The sequence below is a fragment of the Carassius auratus genome, chromosome 49 (assembly GCF_003368295.1).
Source record: "Carassius auratus strain Wakin chromosome 49, ASM336829v1, whole genome shotgun sequence".
NCBI lineage: Eukaryota > Metazoa > Chordata > Actinopteri > Cypriniformes > Cyprinidae > Carassius > Carassius auratus.
This window is the reverse complement of record NC_039291.1, coordinates 11,397,392-11,415,386: the sequence shown is the minus strand read 5'-3', so window position 1 is coordinate 11,415,386 and position 17,995 is coordinate 11,397,392. Positions and strand designations below refer to the sequence as shown.

Here is a 17,995-nt window from a genome sequence, read left to right as displayed (position 1 = left end):
TTAACAATTGGGAAGAACTTTTAATTGACATCTCAAGATCAAGGTTACAAATGTTAATAATGACAATGTCTTTTAGTTTTTAAAAGTCATATAAACCAAGAGTTTAAATGCATTAGCACATAATCTGAAAGCATGATAGCTAATTAAAGCTCCTGTTGCCAAACAAGGCCTTATTAGTGCTCCTCACATCCTTTCACCCAGCGTGTCATCTTACGCCCCTTACAGTAACTACTCCAGGTGTCCCTGCAGACAGAAAGATCAACGTTAACAGTATGTCAAAAATGCATATCAGATCGATACTTTTAGATATAATGCAATGATAGACAGAGCTTGAGGCTGAGTCTCTAAAGGGACAAGCATCCTTTGCTAATGTGAAAGATAAGCTGTGCCCAAGGATATATGCAATGAATACTTGCCATGATTTCAGTCCTTCGGTTTTCACAATGAGCTTTGCACATTCAACTGAAGCTTTCAGGTCATCCTTTAGCAAATCTATCAGATAAGAAACATAATAAATGAAAAAATAAAAAAGGGGGTTATAGAAAAGTTTAAAAACATAGATATAGTGGGATTTAGATCTTTCTTTTTTTTAAAAAAAACAAACATTTATACAATAACATATTTTTATTTCATTTTTTTGTATTTTATTTTAACATTTAAATGTACTGTTATAAATAAAGTTTTGAATCACAGATTGATTCAGCAACCATTTTTAACTACAAGTATACTAGAACAGTGTTCAATATGTTTTTGGTAACATGAAATCCATTTAAAGGAATAAAGTACCTGCACAGGGTATTTTGCACTGGTTTTTTCCACCTGGAGTGCCGTCATCGCACCATTTAAAACTGTTTATCTGGAAGATTCCATAGTCTTTCCCAACATCAGCTGAACGCACCCTGTGGGTCTTATACTTACTCTCCCAGTAGGCCGTGCACACATCTGTTGAAAATCAAAAGTTCAAATCAAAAAGAAATGTTAAAGAATATTATGACCAGTTTACAATACATTGCATGTTTACTGAGGACTTTTTAAATGGATCCACATACATATATATCAGGCATGTCCAACATTATATGTTTGTAGTGAAAATGCACATAACAAAGTACCCACAGTTGCCAAGTGAGAATCCCTCAAAGCCATCAAGTCCCTCTCGCTTGAAGATACGGGCGACATCACAGCGACCCAGCCTGCGGCTCTCACACACGCACAGCCACATCAGACACAAGACAACAACAGCCACCCTCATCTCTGCAGTGCTACTCACAAAATCACTCACAATATCTGAAGAGGAGTTCAGATGGAGTGTGGAAGCGGTTGAGTAGGATTATTTATAAGAGACTGGTTTGTGTCGCAACCAGTTTTTCACAAGTGCATATGGTTTGCAGTTGCTTCAGACATGGCCGCTGAAGCAATAACCGACTTTGGATCAAAGAACCAAAAATTATATTTTTCTGTGTGCAAAGGAACTGGAAAAGATCTAGATCAAGACAATATCAAGATCAAGGCAATAGTGGACATGTGATAAAATAGGCAATACTGTGTAAACCAAGTCATAATGTAGCTAATAGAGCTGCATATAAGAACATAAAAAAAACAAACAAAAAAAACATGAAATATATAGTCCTTTTTGATTATTTTATCCTGCAATTTCTATATAGGTTGTAATAACATGCCTTAAAAAACTCATCAAAACCTTTGACCAAACTATGCTATTGGTGAAAGAAGATGCAATTGTTTTTATCTGTGATCCAAACAGTTTCAAATGACATTGGGAAAGATGTGGACACTGTTACAATGTGGAAAACTGTTGTGAAGTACGTCTCAGTGCAACCTAATGTGCAATTAACTGATAATAATTGCAAGGTAAATGCAGAAGATGAGAATGTGTCAACAAACGGCCGCTGTGCATAACCACAAACAGCTTGCTGCTTGCTTCTTATTACTTATCATATAGCAGCTACACTTTTCATATGTATACTTCATTGTAAAACGCTGGCAAAAGTGCATCAAAAGTGTCAAAAATATAATTTTGTCTTAAATGAACCACTCTGATCTCACATCAAAAATAGACAAACAATAAAAGCAAATAATTTAAATACATTTAGAACAACCACAATTTGAATATTTCAAAATCTGTTTGTGTTCCACTTGTCACTTATTTATTTAATTCTTTATTTAATTCTTTATTCAATATAACCAAAACCTTCATTAATTAATATGTGAATAAACTGTGCATTAGGGAACCTAATGTATGTTATGAAATGAATATCTTAAATATTTGTTCAACAAAAAAAAAAAAATTGTAAATTAAACAATGTTTAATTTTAAAAAATGTTTAATTTTAAATGTTTAAATGTAAATAGCATTGCATATAGTCTTCACTGTATTAAATTACAGATTAATTCTTGTTAAAACTATAAAGTAATTCAGTAAAGAGAAGTTAATAATTTTCTCCCATTTAATTTCTTGGATTAACATTAAGGACAATGACAGCAGCTACTTGATTAGGCACGGTCACTTACAATTAATTCAATAAAATGATACACATCTGATTCTTTCTCAGCTGTTTACTGTCACTTAAGACATAACAGACAATTTTTGAGGATACTCGCAAAGACGAGTTTTTGTATGTATGTATTGTTTCAAGAGCAAGGATATCTTCTTATGCTGGTCTCAGACAGTCTGTTGAAATCGCCAGGGGCCCCCACTCAGCTGTGGGCCGCTATAATCGTCACCATCTTTCACCCTACTACGGCCAAGGTTTTATAAAAAATTAATTTTACCTCAATTATTTACATTTGTCTACGTTTTTAAGAGAAACCTGTTATCTGTGTGATTGTGTTTTTTATGCATTAATTTTTTTTTTTTTTAAATAAAATATATAAATAAAATAATAAAATAAAATGTTTTTAATACACTATTATTTATTTTTTTGATTTATTTTTAATTAACCAGGACTTGAGTCAGATGACTTTGAACAAAATAAGCAGCCTTAATATCAAATTGTGGGAAATAAATCAATTACATGTGTTTGTCCAGTCTGCAAATTTCACCTAATTGCACTTGAGCTGCCCTTTATAAGAAACTTCTTGTAAGCTAACAGTTTTTTGTTGTTGTTATTTGTGATCTTGTTTTTTGAGCATATTAATTAAATGTTTAATTTAATTTAATTTATTGTTTATACTTATATAAGCTATAATCAAAATAAAATTAAACATTTAATATATTTATTATTTATTTATTTGTTTGTATATTTTTATTTATTTTATATGTTAATCGACCAGGACATGACCCAGGCCAGACCTGACTTTAAGGAAAAAGCTCCTGAATACCGGGGCTTTATTATTTCTTCCTTTTACAACATCCTATGGTACTCACCTTGAATATTTATAATGCATATTTTTGAAATTTTATAGAAAATGTATGTCATGATAAAATACAATAGAAAAAAAATAAAATAAATAATAATAAAATAAAATAGAAAGCTTGAACCTTGAGTTGAATATCTCTGCAAACCACTAATATATTTTTTACATCATCCATTTGTATAACTGTATAAAGATCAACTACATTCTGGTTCAATGTAATACTTTGAATATTATATAAACATGTACAATTTTATTTCTTTATTGGTAACGATTCCATTTGTTTAATGCCTTACCTAACAATGAGCAATACATTGTTATGTACATTGAGTATTTATTCATCTTTTAAAAGCTTTTAAATAAATAAATAACATAATGAAATTAATTATTTAATTTATGTACTTATTATCAGTATGGAAATCTATAAATAAGTAGCTATTAAAGTACTTTTTTTGTATACAATGAATTTGTCCATGTATGGATAGATGTTGTGGGGTGACCCGGCAAGCACAAAGGAAGGAGAATTTAGATGTTGCCATGTACCTCCTTCTCAACTTTGGCAAATCCACAAAGAGGCAGCCTGAGGGTAACAGTAAAGAGCTTCTTTAATCTGTTTTCATAATCATTTTGAATTAAACCAAACTCAGGTTAGGTATCAAAACAGATAAAAGACAGACTTATATTGAAAGCACAGATCAATGCCAGAACCGCAAGCCCTGAGTTGGCTGAGTCTCCATCAGAATCAGACTGAGAAGGACCAGACAATTCCAGCGATGGCATCTAACCTAAGCGCAACCCAACTGCACATAGAAATGTTACTTTTGGTCATAAATCACCAAAAATTATTCAAATTAATAAAAGCTGCTGTATATGTTGCAATAAATGTGACATGTTTATTTGGGATTATTATTTTTATAAAATTATTTTTATTGGGTTAAAAATACAATAAATCTCAGTCAAAAACAGTTGCAAAAGCTATATTTTAAGCAGTCATCGATGCGTATTAAACTCGAATGGCGCCACCTAGTGTACTGTACCGGAGCACTTACAAGGCTAAACCTCTCATCCTGTTTTCAGCAACCAACCTTTTATGCTTCCATTTGCACAAACCATCACACATCAACCTATAATAAAGGCAAATTTCAAAACAGTCGCAAAAGCTAATATATAACATGTATACACACACAAAACAGTAGGCTAACAATAATTATGTTCTTTTTTTTTTAATCCAGCTGATTTATTACCAAAAAAAAGTACACAAACGTGTAAATTGTTAATTGAGTTATGTTTCTGAAACGAGACCATAGAAATTAGAAGTCCTGAGAGAGGTGCAGATCAGAGAGTAGGCTGCAAAGCACACAAGGACGGCTGCAATAAAAAAAAGCGTATATAAAAAAAACACATACTCTCAAATATGAAACTACAGGTTAACAATTGACTTTCTGAGCGCTCTCCTCTCTTCCAGGCCTTGAACTGTTTGGCTTCACCCCTCAACATGCTCAGGATACAATCCTTTGATAAACTCATGGCACACACAGCTAGGTATACAAGCAAGGAACCTGGCACCCAGTGCTGGCCAAAAGCCCTCAAATACAGAACGTGGGCCTCTCCACTGCCCTGAAATTACAAAACCACATCATTACAAACAAAGAGAACCATTTTACGTAAAAGGGTAGTTCACTCAAAAATATGATGTTTCATAAGTTTAATTAGTTTTGCACTGAAAATCTTCACTTTTATTTTGTAGAAATAGCAGAAGAGCAGCTTGCAAATTCTTCTATAAATACATTTTGTGTTGTTATTTTTATGAGATTTTGAATGAAATAGTTCTTAATTAACCTATAATTTACATGTTTTTATTTATTTTTTATTTATCCAAAAGGACTTATATATATGTCACATAACTTTTACTTTCACTTCACTTTAAGTCCACAACCTACATTTCTTTTTTTGGGATGTATGTCACAATACGGGAAAAAAGATATGTCGTTACTTAAATTGCCATGAAACCAAAGATTTAGTCTATCAGGAATTGGCTGGATCATTGTCATTTGATAATTGCAGCAATCTCATGTGATTGAGAGCTAGCTGAAGAGCAGGGATTATTGTTCTGCCCTCACTATGAATGATGAACATGTCCTCAGAGAGGAGATGTCATTGCGAGGGTAAGGTGAATTTTATTGATTGAAGATTATGAGGGCACATGAACTTAAAAAAATCAATGATGTGCTAAAATAAATAATTTATAATAAACACTGCATTATTTCATAAAAATGTTTGATTTCATGGTGACTTTAAAAATGAGTCATTCAAGCAAGAACTAAGGTTGACTTTTTTGTCCTTAAGGCAGGAAATAAATAAAAAATAAAAAAGTAAAGAGAGTGACCAGTATTGATTTTACTGGAGACCAGCAGTGACTCTTGTCCAGAATCCTCTTAGATCCAACCTCTGTATATATCAAATATGAACATTAAATCTCATTCAAAGCATGCTTTTCACAATGAAAACGTAATGTATGCAAAAGAAAAGGTTGTCCCTGGCTCTTGTGTATCTTCACAGTTGTCTCGTTGTAATTCTGTTTTCCCCCTCATGCACAAACACAGAGCAAAAGGTTTGGACAGACTCCTTATTATACAGCTCGCAAAGGTTAGACAACCCTATGGTCCCCTGTGGCCCATTAAAAACAGCCTGAAAACAGAAAAAAAAGTAAAGCTTGCTGTGGATGAAAACATTATAGAATACCTCACCAATTATAGATTTAGGGTATTTATCCAAAAGAGCATCATACTGATAAGGCTCCCCTTCGACTGAAAGGACAAATATCAAACACAAATCTCATTGTAGAGACAATGTGCGTTTATTAAATAAATGCTGTGGTGAATTAATAGATTTATCAATATAAAAACAATTAAACAGAATATTGTTTTGAAAAAAAAGGAAATATGTGCACTACTGAAGGAAAATGATTTCAATCTCCTATTTAATTATGAAATGACAGTCTTAAAATAAGAGAGTTCATGCAGTTTGAAAAAATAAAAGTTGTGCTTACCTCATTTCAGTAACGCTGGCAGCGTCTAAAAACAATATAATGCTTTGCAGCGTGTAAATGACTGCCTCTCAGCTGGAACAACTACTTTACAGTAGCCTAAAATTTACGGTCTCTAAATACACGACTTTGTTGCGTAAACCTTTTCAGTCCTTTTAAAGTCTCTGAGCAGCAGCAGCAGCACTAGTGAAAATGCTGCAGTTGTGCAATTTTCTCATTGAATGTACGTTGTTTTCATTGTACATCATATTTTCAGCATAATAATTTGAGCTAAAAAAATTTTCTTCAAAGTCCTTCATTTATTTCAGGTTTAAAATAAATATTATAGTTCTAACTTAGTCAGAATAGATATTAACTGCACTACTTATTTTATTTATCAATAAATGTTTAATTCATAATTTCAATTCTAGTTCTAATTCGAGTTCAAGTTCAGTTTATTTATAAAGCACTAATAAAAACAGCCACATGCTGACAAAAGTGCTGTACAAGTTAGAAAAAATAAAATATTAAGTACTCAGCAAAACAGTTTAAAACAAAACACTTACAGAGTACACTAATAGTAGCAAAACTAGGCCTATTTAAGACCGAACACTCTTATAAGCTAAAAGCAACAGAGAATAGATAAGTTTTGAGACATGATTTGAACTCAGACAAAGTGGAGGCAGATCTAATATAGAGTGGGAGCTTGTTCCACAGTGTTGAGCCGGCCACTTCAGAGGCTCGGTTACCCCTCGATTTTAGCCGGGTTGTGGGAATCTGAAGGAGGAGCTTATCTTTGGATCTAAGGCCTAGTGGGAAGGTAGGGGTTAAGTAGATTGGACAAATAAGAAGGCGCTAAATCATTTAATGATTTAAAAAACCAGTAATAAAATGTAAAAATCAATTCTAAAATTAATCGGAAGCCAGATCTCAGGAGTGGGTTATCGTGATTGTTTCCTCTTTCCCTTTAGGAATCTCATCACAGCATTTTGAACGACCTGTAGGTGTGCCGTTTGGGACTTAGATATACCAAAGTACGGGGAATTGCAATAGTCCAGGCGAGAGGAATTAAGAACAAGGATAGCAGTCTCCATGGAGCGCTAAGGAAGAAAATATTTGATTTTTGATAAAGAGCGAAGAGAGAAGAACCTGACCCAATGACTGCGCTTATCTGCTTGTCGACTTTGAGGCACCTATCTGGCATCACACCTAGATTACTTGGGGAGAGATGAACTGATTTAGAGATTCAAGGTCAAGGTAATTTCATTGCCTGGATTCTGAGGAATTAAAAACAAGGACTTCTGTTTTGTCTCAGGAAAAGAAAATAATTGGCAAGCCAAGTTTTCACATCCTCAAGACATGCTGTTAAGTTGCCTAAAGAACTGTTATTTTTCCTAGATACAGTCATATAGATTTGCATATCATCAGCATAGCAATGAAATGAAACATTATGTTTCCTAAAAAAGGAACCCAAAGGTAGAAGATAAAGAGAAAAAATGACGGGAGCTAAAACAGAGCCTTGTGGCACACCACAGGAAAGATTGTTAAGAGAAGAAGAGAAATGTCATATTTTACTGAGAAAAAACTATTGGTTAGAAAAGATTTAAACCAGCTTGAAACAGCCCCCCCCCTCCCCCATAACCCAACACAATATTCCAGACGAGAGATAAGGATTGAGTTATTGACGGTAATAAAAGCAGACGACAGGTCTAACATTACTAAAATGACAGAGTCCCCCGAATCTGTTGCCATATAAATATCATTGAGAACATTTACAAGACCGTTTTCTGCGCTGTGCAGTGATTTAAACCCAGACGGAAACTTCTCAAGAACCTGATTATCAGTCAGGAAGGTCTGGAGCTGTAAAAACACAAGCGAGGAAGACATAAAACAATACTACCCTTCATCATTAATTTTAAATCTGTATTACAATCTGTTTGCTGTATGATACATTTGAGAAATCATCAAATTAGATTAGATTAGATTAGATTTAACTTTATTGTCACTGCACATGTAGGTACAAGGCAACGAAATGCAGTTAGCATCTAACCAGAAGTGCAATAAGCAGTAAGTACAGAATAAAGGTCTATAATATGTACAATAACTATACAGGTAAGTATTATGGACATAATTTACAGATATTAAATACTATAAGCACAATATACAGATAGGTGTACTATGAACATACTATACAGATGGGCTATGTAAAAGTGTATGTACACTATAGGCAGAACTATGAACATAATTTACAGTATTGCAATGGACAGTAAAGTGCATAGAAAATATTTCAATGTGCAAATGGATTATACAGTGTTCCTGGATGTACAGACAGTAGTTCAAGTAATAACAAGTTACTTTTTGCTTGTTGTGAGTAAATAAATAAATCAGAGTGTTGAAGAGGGGGAGGAGTCTATGTGTGTGGTGTGGGGGGTGTTGAGGGGTGTCAGAGGGCAGAGTTCAGCAAGGAGACAGCTTTAGGGAAAAAGCTGTTCCTGAATCTTGTGGTCCTTGTCGGAGGCTCCTGAAACGCCTTCCGGAGGGGAGGAGGTTAAACAGTTCGTGGTCAGGGTGAGAGGAGTCCTTGAGAATGCTGCGAGCTCGACGTAGACAGCGTTTCCTCTGGATATCCTCAAGAGCAGGAAGTGGTGTCCCTGTGATGCATTGGGCAGTTTTCACCACCCTCTGCAGTGCCTTGCGGTCAGCCACTGAGCAGTTCCCATACCAGACTGTGATGCAACTGGTCAGGATGCTCTCAATCGCACACCGGTAGAAGTTCACTAGGATGGCTGAAGAAAGCTGGTTCTTCTTCAGTGTCCTGAGGAAGAAAAGGCGCTGGTGAGCCTTTTTGACGAGGCTGGAGGTGTTCGTAGTCCAGGACAGGTCCTCCGAGATGGTGGTACTTGAAGCTGGAGACACATTCAACAACCATCCCGTTAATGTGGATGGGGTCATGCGTGCTTCCATTCTTCTTCCTGAAGTCCACAATGAGCTCCTTGGTCTTATTGGTGTTAAGGAGCAGGTTAAAAATCTGGTCTTTTGTAAGATTTAGAAAATAAATATTAGAGAAGATTTTAACCTGATAACTGTCACTCACGTTTTTGAAGATAGACTTGAATGTGCATGATTTCATGACTGAAAACATTTTGTAACATGATTTTGATGTGCCATTTACATGGTAATGCAATGTCTGATTTTAAAATGGGTTTTGAAGGATGAATTTTGAGATTTTATGTTTTCAAGTGATATATAACTTCTGATGATTTCTAAAATGTGATAGTGAAAAAGGCAACGAGGAAGTCTTTTTTTTAAACAAAGGTCAAAGCTCCTTTTGTAATGTAGATTTCTGAGGGTGCACTCTCGTCATACATTTATCTATTACTTTTCCTACATAATTTTTAACAAAAAATATTGGTATAATATATATTTGGGAGTCTTAGACCTTTCCAACGATATATAGTTTGTCAAGATTAGATTAAATTTGATTGTAATATAGTATAGTCAACGTAGGTGTCCCGTATACGGGACGGGGTGACATTTAACAGGTTAATACAAAATCATATATATTTGTATTGTTTTAGGACTTTCTACATATTACTATAAAGTGAGAGAAAGAGAGAGATTAAAGGGGAAGTTATTTGATTTAGGCCTCACATTCTGTATATTCACATTCATTCAGAGACATTCTGCATCTGAACAATAAGAAAAACATTTTCATTTTCATGTGTAAACAAAAAGATAATATAATGATGATAGATAAAAGGGCCTCATCAAAGAAGAATGAGCAAACAAGTAATTGACTTTCAGGTTTAACATGAGCTCAGTTTTGTTGCTTAGCGACATGACATGTTCCATGTTGTGTGGTGTGTGAAAATGGGCGGTGATGGAAAAAGAGAGCATATTTAAATCACTTTAAATATCTCACTGAAACTACATTTCATCAGTCCAACAGAAAACAAAAACGGCTAACCATGTCTATAACTCTGTCTTCTCAGAGTGAGATGTCCCGGAACAGAGTTAAACCTGTAGCAAATGAAGAGAGGGATACAAAGGTCATACTCCAGTCAGGTTTGCTGGGCTTTTTATAAAATTCTTATATATATATATATATATATATATATATATAATATATATATATATATATATAATATATATATATATATATATATATATATATATATATATTCAGATAATTTTGATCCCAATACCTTACCTTTGGGTTTAATCAGATGGTGATCAATCCAGGAACTCTGGGTTCTGTGGGTATCTCCTTACCTTCTTGTCCTTCCTCGTTGTCTTTCTTACTTTTCCTGTCTCGGTCTGGTTTTGTATGAAGGTAAGATGATAATTATCTAAAGTAAAACCTACTTAAAGAAACTTTAAATTTTTTATTATTATAAGATTATTAGATAATAGAATCTGATATATACATTAAGATCATCACATTAAGTGATCATTAAGTCATCATCACTTTTTATTAAATTATTTTTATTTCTGTATCAATCCCTAATCTATATTTCCTTTTGTCAAAAGATTGTTCAGGAATATGAAAGAGCAGTTATTTTCCGTTTGGGACGACTCCTAGGTGGTGCAAAAGGACCTGGTTAGTAATTACTATTCTTAAACTCATAAATAATTTGTTCGTTTGTAACTAGCAGTTCTTTTTATTGATTGTTTTTAAAGGTTTGTTCTGGATTATTCCATGTATGGACACATTTCGGAAGGTTGATTTAAGGACAGTATCTTTTGACATCCCTCCACAAGAGGTGAGTGATTCATTTGAAAATGTTTACATTTTTTTTCTTGTTTCAGTCCTTGTTTTTTTTTTTTCTAATGAGTAACCATTTCAATATCATATTGTGTTAACTTATAATATAACATGTATTGCATTTGCTCCACAGGTGCTGACAAAAGACTCTGTGACTATAATGGTGGATGCAGTGGTCTTCTATCGTGTCTTTGACCCCACTGTCTCCATTACCAAAGTGGAGAATGCTAATTATGCCACACAGATGCTTGCACAGACTACATTACGAAACATGCTCGGAACGAAGAGCCTGGCAGATATCTTAAAAGACCGTGAGGAGATGTCCGAACAGATGGAGGTAAGAAAACTCTTCCTGAGAACAACTGTAAATCTTTAGCTGATTAATACTCTTAAAAATAAAGGTTCTTTATTGGCATGTGGTTCCATTAAGAACCTTTAACATCCATGGAATAGTTCCATTCCACAAAAGGTTCTCAGGGGAACCCAGAATCATTCTATGGCATCTATGGCATCAATGTGGACCTTATTTTAAATCTTAAACCTCATTTTTGGAATCTTTATTTTTTTAAGTTTCTAAGTCTTAAATTATTTTTAAGAGTTATCATTTTCTTCTGGATAGGAGCATATAAATACTTTAAATATAAATTGTTCATTGTTTTATCTTTTGCCTGACAGGCTGTGCTGTATGCTGCATCCAAGAGCTGGGGTATCAAAGTGGAACGGGTCGAGCTTAAAGATATCAAACTGCCCACCACTTTGCAGAGAGCCATGGCAGCTGAGGCAGAGGCCACCAGAGATGCCAGAGCCAAGGTGGGTGTCTGAGCACTGAAAGATTGTAACATGCTTCATACACACACTCACACACTTCACACACTTCACACACTGTCTGCCGTGCCTGCCAAGTGTATATATAGTTATATTGAATTTAATTACACATATATAATTATAACATATTAGAATTAATTAAATTACAATTTCTATAGGTACATTAATTATTTACATTATGTATATACATTCAATAATGAGGTAAATAATTTAAACAAATGAATTTATATCTTAATAATAATTATATAATAATTAAATATCTTCTTCAATGCACTAAAACATTTTTTTTTCATTATCACTTATTTTTCATTATGAAAGAAAAAGAAAAGAGAGAAAAGGGAAAGGTGTGACAAGTGTGTTAACCCATACACAGAATTGTTTTATACCCATCCAAGTGCACACACACAGCAGTGAGAACATTATCTCCTGTGATGTAAACGTATGACCTTAATTGTATTTTCTTTCAGTGTTTTAAATTGATAAATCAATCTACATGAAAGAAAACTGTCACAGATTGTTTGTTCATCTGCCATTAATTTTTGTTTAAATTAATTTAACCATCCATCCATTACTAGTTGAGAGATGCTAACCTGACCTCCCCTTAAATACAGTAGGAGCTCTCTCAATGAACACTATAATAATGTGAGTCATATTGTTGACTTGGAAACCTGAGTCTTTATGTCCTCACACTATGGCACAATGCAGAGGAAAAACAAACTGGCTTTGCTCAATGGAAATTTCCAAGTAATTTAAAGTGTGTGCCAGAGGCCAAATTGTGAATTGGGATTATGTTTATACGAAAAATGAATTCAAGGTAAAATGGTTGAACACTGAAGTGCTGCCTGTGTAAAATGAACGTTTAAGTGTGTTGTAATCCATTGTGAACAGGTGATCGCAGCAGAGGGAGAAATGAAAGCCTCGCATGCTCTGAAGGAGGCATCAAATGTGATGTCTGAGTCTCCGTCTGCGCTTCAGCTGCGCTACATGCAGACGCTGACTGAGATTGCTTCAGAAAGGAACTCAACTATTATCTTTCCTTTTCCTATTGACCTCCTCTCTAATTTCATGAAAAGGTGATCTTATATAGAAATGATCTATTAATGTTCGAATATCACTGTACATACGTTGCAGCCTTTTCTTTTCTGTTTATTTTAGATATTTTTCACTTTGCATTAAGTGTCTTACATATTTAAAAATGAAATTGTTCAAAATGTTATTTTGTATTAAATGCATGAATCTACCAAAAAACATGGCTAAGGCATATTCTAATCTGATCAGATCTGCTTGGATTATTTTAAAAGGATTTAACTAATCTTTTAAGTATAAGAACTGAAATTGAACAGTGAGTCCCATAATAGGATTGACTATATCAGATGCAGGAATGGGATGACAGTTTAGAAGAGTTACTGTAATCTGCCATCTATTCTGTTTCAACCTCAGCTTCTGTTCTGAACCCTGAACCCCAAAGACACACTGTCATAATGCTCTCATTTCTGCTGCCTCAAATATGCAGATGTATTCAGTGGTTGATTTCTTTAAAAAATTCAGAGGGTTGGTGTGGTCAATTTTTGTTTTTTTTAAGAACTTTAAATTTGTGCTTGAACCATTTTGCACAAAAAATTACGTAAACTTGCTTCTGCTTATTGCAGCTTGTTAAAGTACCGAGTTCTGATTGGCCAGTCGCTATTATTTTAGTTAGTGAATTATCATAAGTAGAATTTTAACATTGAATTAACATTAAATTTTACATACTACACAACATTATTAATCTAAAGGGGATGATTAGTGGGAATGCTTTTTGTCATTTTCTTTCCAACGGAGTGAGGCAATCCCCCATATCCCCCTCAATTCAAACCCTGGATGTTTTTACAGACTGAATTTTTTTTTAAAGAAACTTACCTCTGTACTGCAGCAATTTCTGTTGCTGTTGCTACACTATCATAAACAGGACCTGCAGGGAATGCAAAGATGTTGTAAAGTTTGCTGGTGAGACTACAAGATATAGTGATAATTTCACAAATAACATCATTTTAGAGGAAACAAGGTTTTAAGGCACTCTTGCAGCGAAGCAAAGTAATTGTACCCTAGGTCATTTCGTCTCTCTGGAGACTAAATATGCTCTTACTATACAGTGATGCTCTACTATATCGGTGTAGTCTCAACCTCGGACGTCATGTCCATGGACCGTTGGCTAAACGTCTGATGCATATGGAACACAAAGTGGAAATACTTCAGGAGTGTCAAAGTCATCATTTGACTGGTCGAATTATACTGGATTTCCAGGAGATGGGTGTGTCACGTTCTTTAACGTTCTGCCTGGAAACAAAAAAATGCTGAGGCGCTAAACCTCCTCATGAAAAAAGAATCAGAATCAGAATCAACTAAATGCTGGATATTCAAAAGTATGTGAAACATTTATGTTCGCGGCATAGAATCTTTAAAATACGTCAGAGAGTTTTACACACTGGTCTGTAATTGTGGTGACATTTCAACGCCCTGAATCGTGATGCAGAACAAAATGAACTGTGATTGGTTGTTTGACATGTCAGTCAAATGACCTCATGGGTGAGCCTTGGCTGATGAAAGCTGCCATAGATTCCAGACCTTCAGCCGTCAGTCTAATATGTGTGCAATATGAAAATGACATGTGTGTATTTGTTGACAGGGTATGCACTGAATATCTGTGCTGATGTAGGTTTTTGGTTTTTCTTGAAGGAGAACTACTCCACTGTGACCTTATGTCCCATAATATGGTACAAAACAAATGAATACGCCTTACATTGGAAGAACCAAAAACTGGAACTGTTCAAAACACATTCAAGGAATCAATCCCCCCAAAATGAAACTTTTGTCATTTGCCCAAATTTATTTGCTTATGTGTCATTTCAAACCTGACTTTCAATGTATGGACAAAATAACTCTTCAGACATTCTTCATATTATCTTGTAGAACGTTATACGGGCTTGGAATAAAATTGAAGGGGGGGGGGGGTGCAAGTGATGACAGAATTTTAATTTTTGGACTTATCACACTGTCAACTAACCACACGGTGAGCATGTGTGATCTCGTTGAATCTCCATCGTTCCACCCACAACCCCATCCTCCGTTGGCTCTTTCCTTTACTATAGGTTCTCCAATGTTGTTTCTTAGTTTTCTTGATATTCCTTGTGTCTACCCCTGGGAGACCTTGTGGTAAGGATGTCACTGTGGCATTTCCTGATTTTGCTGAGCATCTTTATACTTTGTAAAGGTAAAGAGACAGGACTCTATGCAGTAGATTACACTGATTTAATTTGACTAACAGTTTGATTCGCTCACACTTGGGTTTTGGAAAATGAATATTTTTTGAGAAGGATTCAGCCATTTCTTTTAGCCTGGACTATAAGGACATATTTAACCTGGGAAGTTTTTCATTTCTGATTTAACATTCTGTAATTATTCTATTCAGCAACAACATTAACCTTTAGAAAGACCCAATGGCCTATCGGATAGCTTAAAGAACATTTAGGCAGATATTTGATGTCTTAGCCAAAATTTAAACTACTTTAATTTTACTTTTCCAAAAAGTGCATGCTTATATTGATTTTGAAATAGAAGCAAAACTGGGTTTTGATTAGGTCAGAAGAATAATTTGAGGAAAATAAGAGGTTTGCTTTGATTATTTCTTTCAGGTCTCTAGGACAGAAAATGATATGGGGATTTGAGGATTCATTTGTAGCCTGTATTTACCAATGTTAATTCAGTGACTAATGTAAGGAGTAATGCTTGCAGATGGCAGACATAACAGATCAGCATTAAAGGGGGTTAAATACAACAAACCCCCATCCAGCTCACGTGACTTACACCTGTAATCATCTCAGATCTTTGGGTGAAGAGGAGGGGGCAGGGGAACATGTGGAAGGAGAGATGGGATGATCTGCTTTTTTATAGAAGCATGATCCAAATTGTGACTTGCGTGCAGGCTAATTACGGGGCACAAATGACCTCTAGAGTCAGAAATCTACATAGAAATACTGAAATGTTGCATGGGTTAAATATGAGGTGCACATCGTATGATGTAAGGATCTGCAGGATGATCAGAAGGATACTGTGAAGGTTGATGCAAAAGAGAAATGGATGCATGAATTGTTTGTAAAGGAGATGATGCACAGCAAGATTAACAGGAGCTGGATTGCTAAAATCCAGCCTTATAGGCTACTTGTGGATCAGTCTGTGTTTATTTTGAGAAGAAGAAGAAGAAGAAAAAGGATAGGGAAAGAACAGACATGACGTTAACCTTTGTGAGGTTTTCCAAAATGTAGCCTACAGAACAAAATTAATTGTTATCACCAGAAAAGCTGAACTGGGAATATTTTTTAAATGAAATGACTAGGCATTACATTGAAATTACTGGAAGCAAAACACAGAACACATGTAAGAATTTCATTGCATGTTATGCTAGAACTATTCTCACACTTTCTGAGCCATTTTATACCTTTATGTCTACACATTTTAAAAAACCTTCTTGATGTCTGATTAAAAATAACATGTTATGTTGATATTGTTCTAATCTTAAGAGCCAACTAGCACTATGCTAAGCTAGCTGGCTAAGATGTTAGCTTGTTAACCGAAGGCTAAATGAGGAACAAAAAGATGTGAAAATGTTTAATTTGAATATTTTTTGATATGTAGATATCATCACTTAACATTTTCATGATAAAAATAAAAAAAATCTGCCATTTCTAATCAGGTACTGAATACCCATTAAAAGCCAACTGAACTTACAACTAGAAAGTGTCCAAACACTTATATTTGTGTCTTTATTTAGAACGGAATTAATGTATTTTTGTATAAAATGTAACATCAGATTCTGTTTGTGTAACGATTTCCTTAAAATGTGTTTTTACAATTTAAAAAAAAAAAATGCCAAAGTGATTTTAGCATTTTTTTATTTTTATATTTACTAATATTTTTAATTATCTTACATTTTTATAATTCCATTTTAATAAAAATGGTTGTGTGTTTCTAAATGTATCCAGCTTTAGTTTAGTTAAGTACTTAAACTTATTTCAGCCACAAGGTATAACAAGCCATTACAATGATTTGGTTAAGTAGTTTACAACTTCATCTCTTTCACTCAAACAAAAAACATTGCAAAACACAGACCAGTAAGCTTAGTCTTCTGTTGTTAGGTGAAGACAGTGAGTGTGACAACTTCAACGATCTGGATTTCCACGAGTCTTTCATGGTGACCTATCTGAATGTGAGCCTTCACTCAAAAACCACTTTTTAATGTAACAAGACTCACTACCTTCGTCATACATACCGGCCCACGGGGGAACTGCCTGTCTGGATCAACATTGAGCACTTGTTAGCAGCACAGAAGCACATGAACATCCTGGTAGTGGATTGGAACAGAGGGGTGGCCAATCTCAATTACTTCACAGCTGTGTCCAACACACGGGATACAGCTGTGAGCATCACCGGCTTCATAGAGGGTATGGAGATAGGGTCAGTGGTATTTTATTAGCATTTCAGCTTTGATCAGTAATGTCTGGCAATTTAACCAATATTGTGTTACTTTCAGAAAGAGGGAGCATCTCTTGACTCTGTTCTGACCATCTGATTGGGGTCAGCCTGGGCGCACATGTGGCCGGGTTCACTGGAGCAATGCTGGGAGGCCGGGTGGCAGAATCACAGGTGAGATTCAGGAAAGCCAATCATACAAAACTTGTTGTAACAATTTCATTTAGCAATCTTATCCAATAAACATTGTTTAGAAGCTTCACCTGGTTTACTCTAGGTCTGGCCCAGCAGGACCAATGTTTTCCAGTGCTCCCCCTGAGGAACGCCTTGATCCAACTGTTGGCCAGTTTGTAGATGTGCTGCACACAGATATGAATTGTAAGTATAATTAATCTGAAGACACGCTAGTGAAATCACAGAATAAGTGTAGAAGGTTATCCAGATATTCCTAGTTTTGTAGTAAAAACGTTCTTGTAAAAGTAAGCTGCTTGTCGCCTCGCTGTTATC

The 17,995-nt window shown here is 34.8% G+C and overlaps 2 protein-coding genes and 1 pseudogene across 2 annotated transcripts; 2 read left to right on the top strand and 1 right to left on the bottom strand.

Annotated features, from left to right (window-relative positions):
- On the bottom strand, window positions 1–1,321 carry LOC113066219 (lysozyme C). Its single transcript, XM_026238024.1, has 4 exons — window positions 1,114–1,321; window positions 787–942; window positions 417–492; window positions 1–243 (listed from the first exon to the last, which is right to left on the bottom strand). The coding sequence occupies exons 1-4, from the start codon at window positions 1,247–1,249 to the stop codon at window positions 174–176; spliced, it is 438 nt and encodes a 145-aa protein (XP_026093809.1). The 5' UTR covers window positions 1,250–1,321; the 3' UTR covers window positions 1–173.
- Window positions 1,322–10,282: 8,961 nt separating this feature from the next.
- LOC113065956 (erythrocyte band 7 integral membrane protein-like) lies at window positions 10,283–13,060 on the top strand. Its single transcript, XM_026237489.1, has 7 exons — window positions 10,283–10,458; window positions 10,620–10,726; window positions 10,924–10,993; window positions 11,074–11,156; window positions 11,292–11,495; window positions 11,834–11,968; window positions 12,872–13,060. The coding sequence occupies exons 1-7, from the start codon at window positions 10,362–10,364 to the stop codon at window positions 13,058–13,060; spliced, it is 885 nt and encodes a 294-aa protein (XP_026093274.1). The 5' UTR covers window positions 10,283–10,361.
- A 2,121-nt stretch (window positions 13,061–15,181) lies between these two features.
- Window positions 15,182–17,880, top strand: LOC113065912 (lipase member H-like; annotated as a pseudogene).
- Window positions 17,881–17,995: the final 115 nt, after the last annotated feature.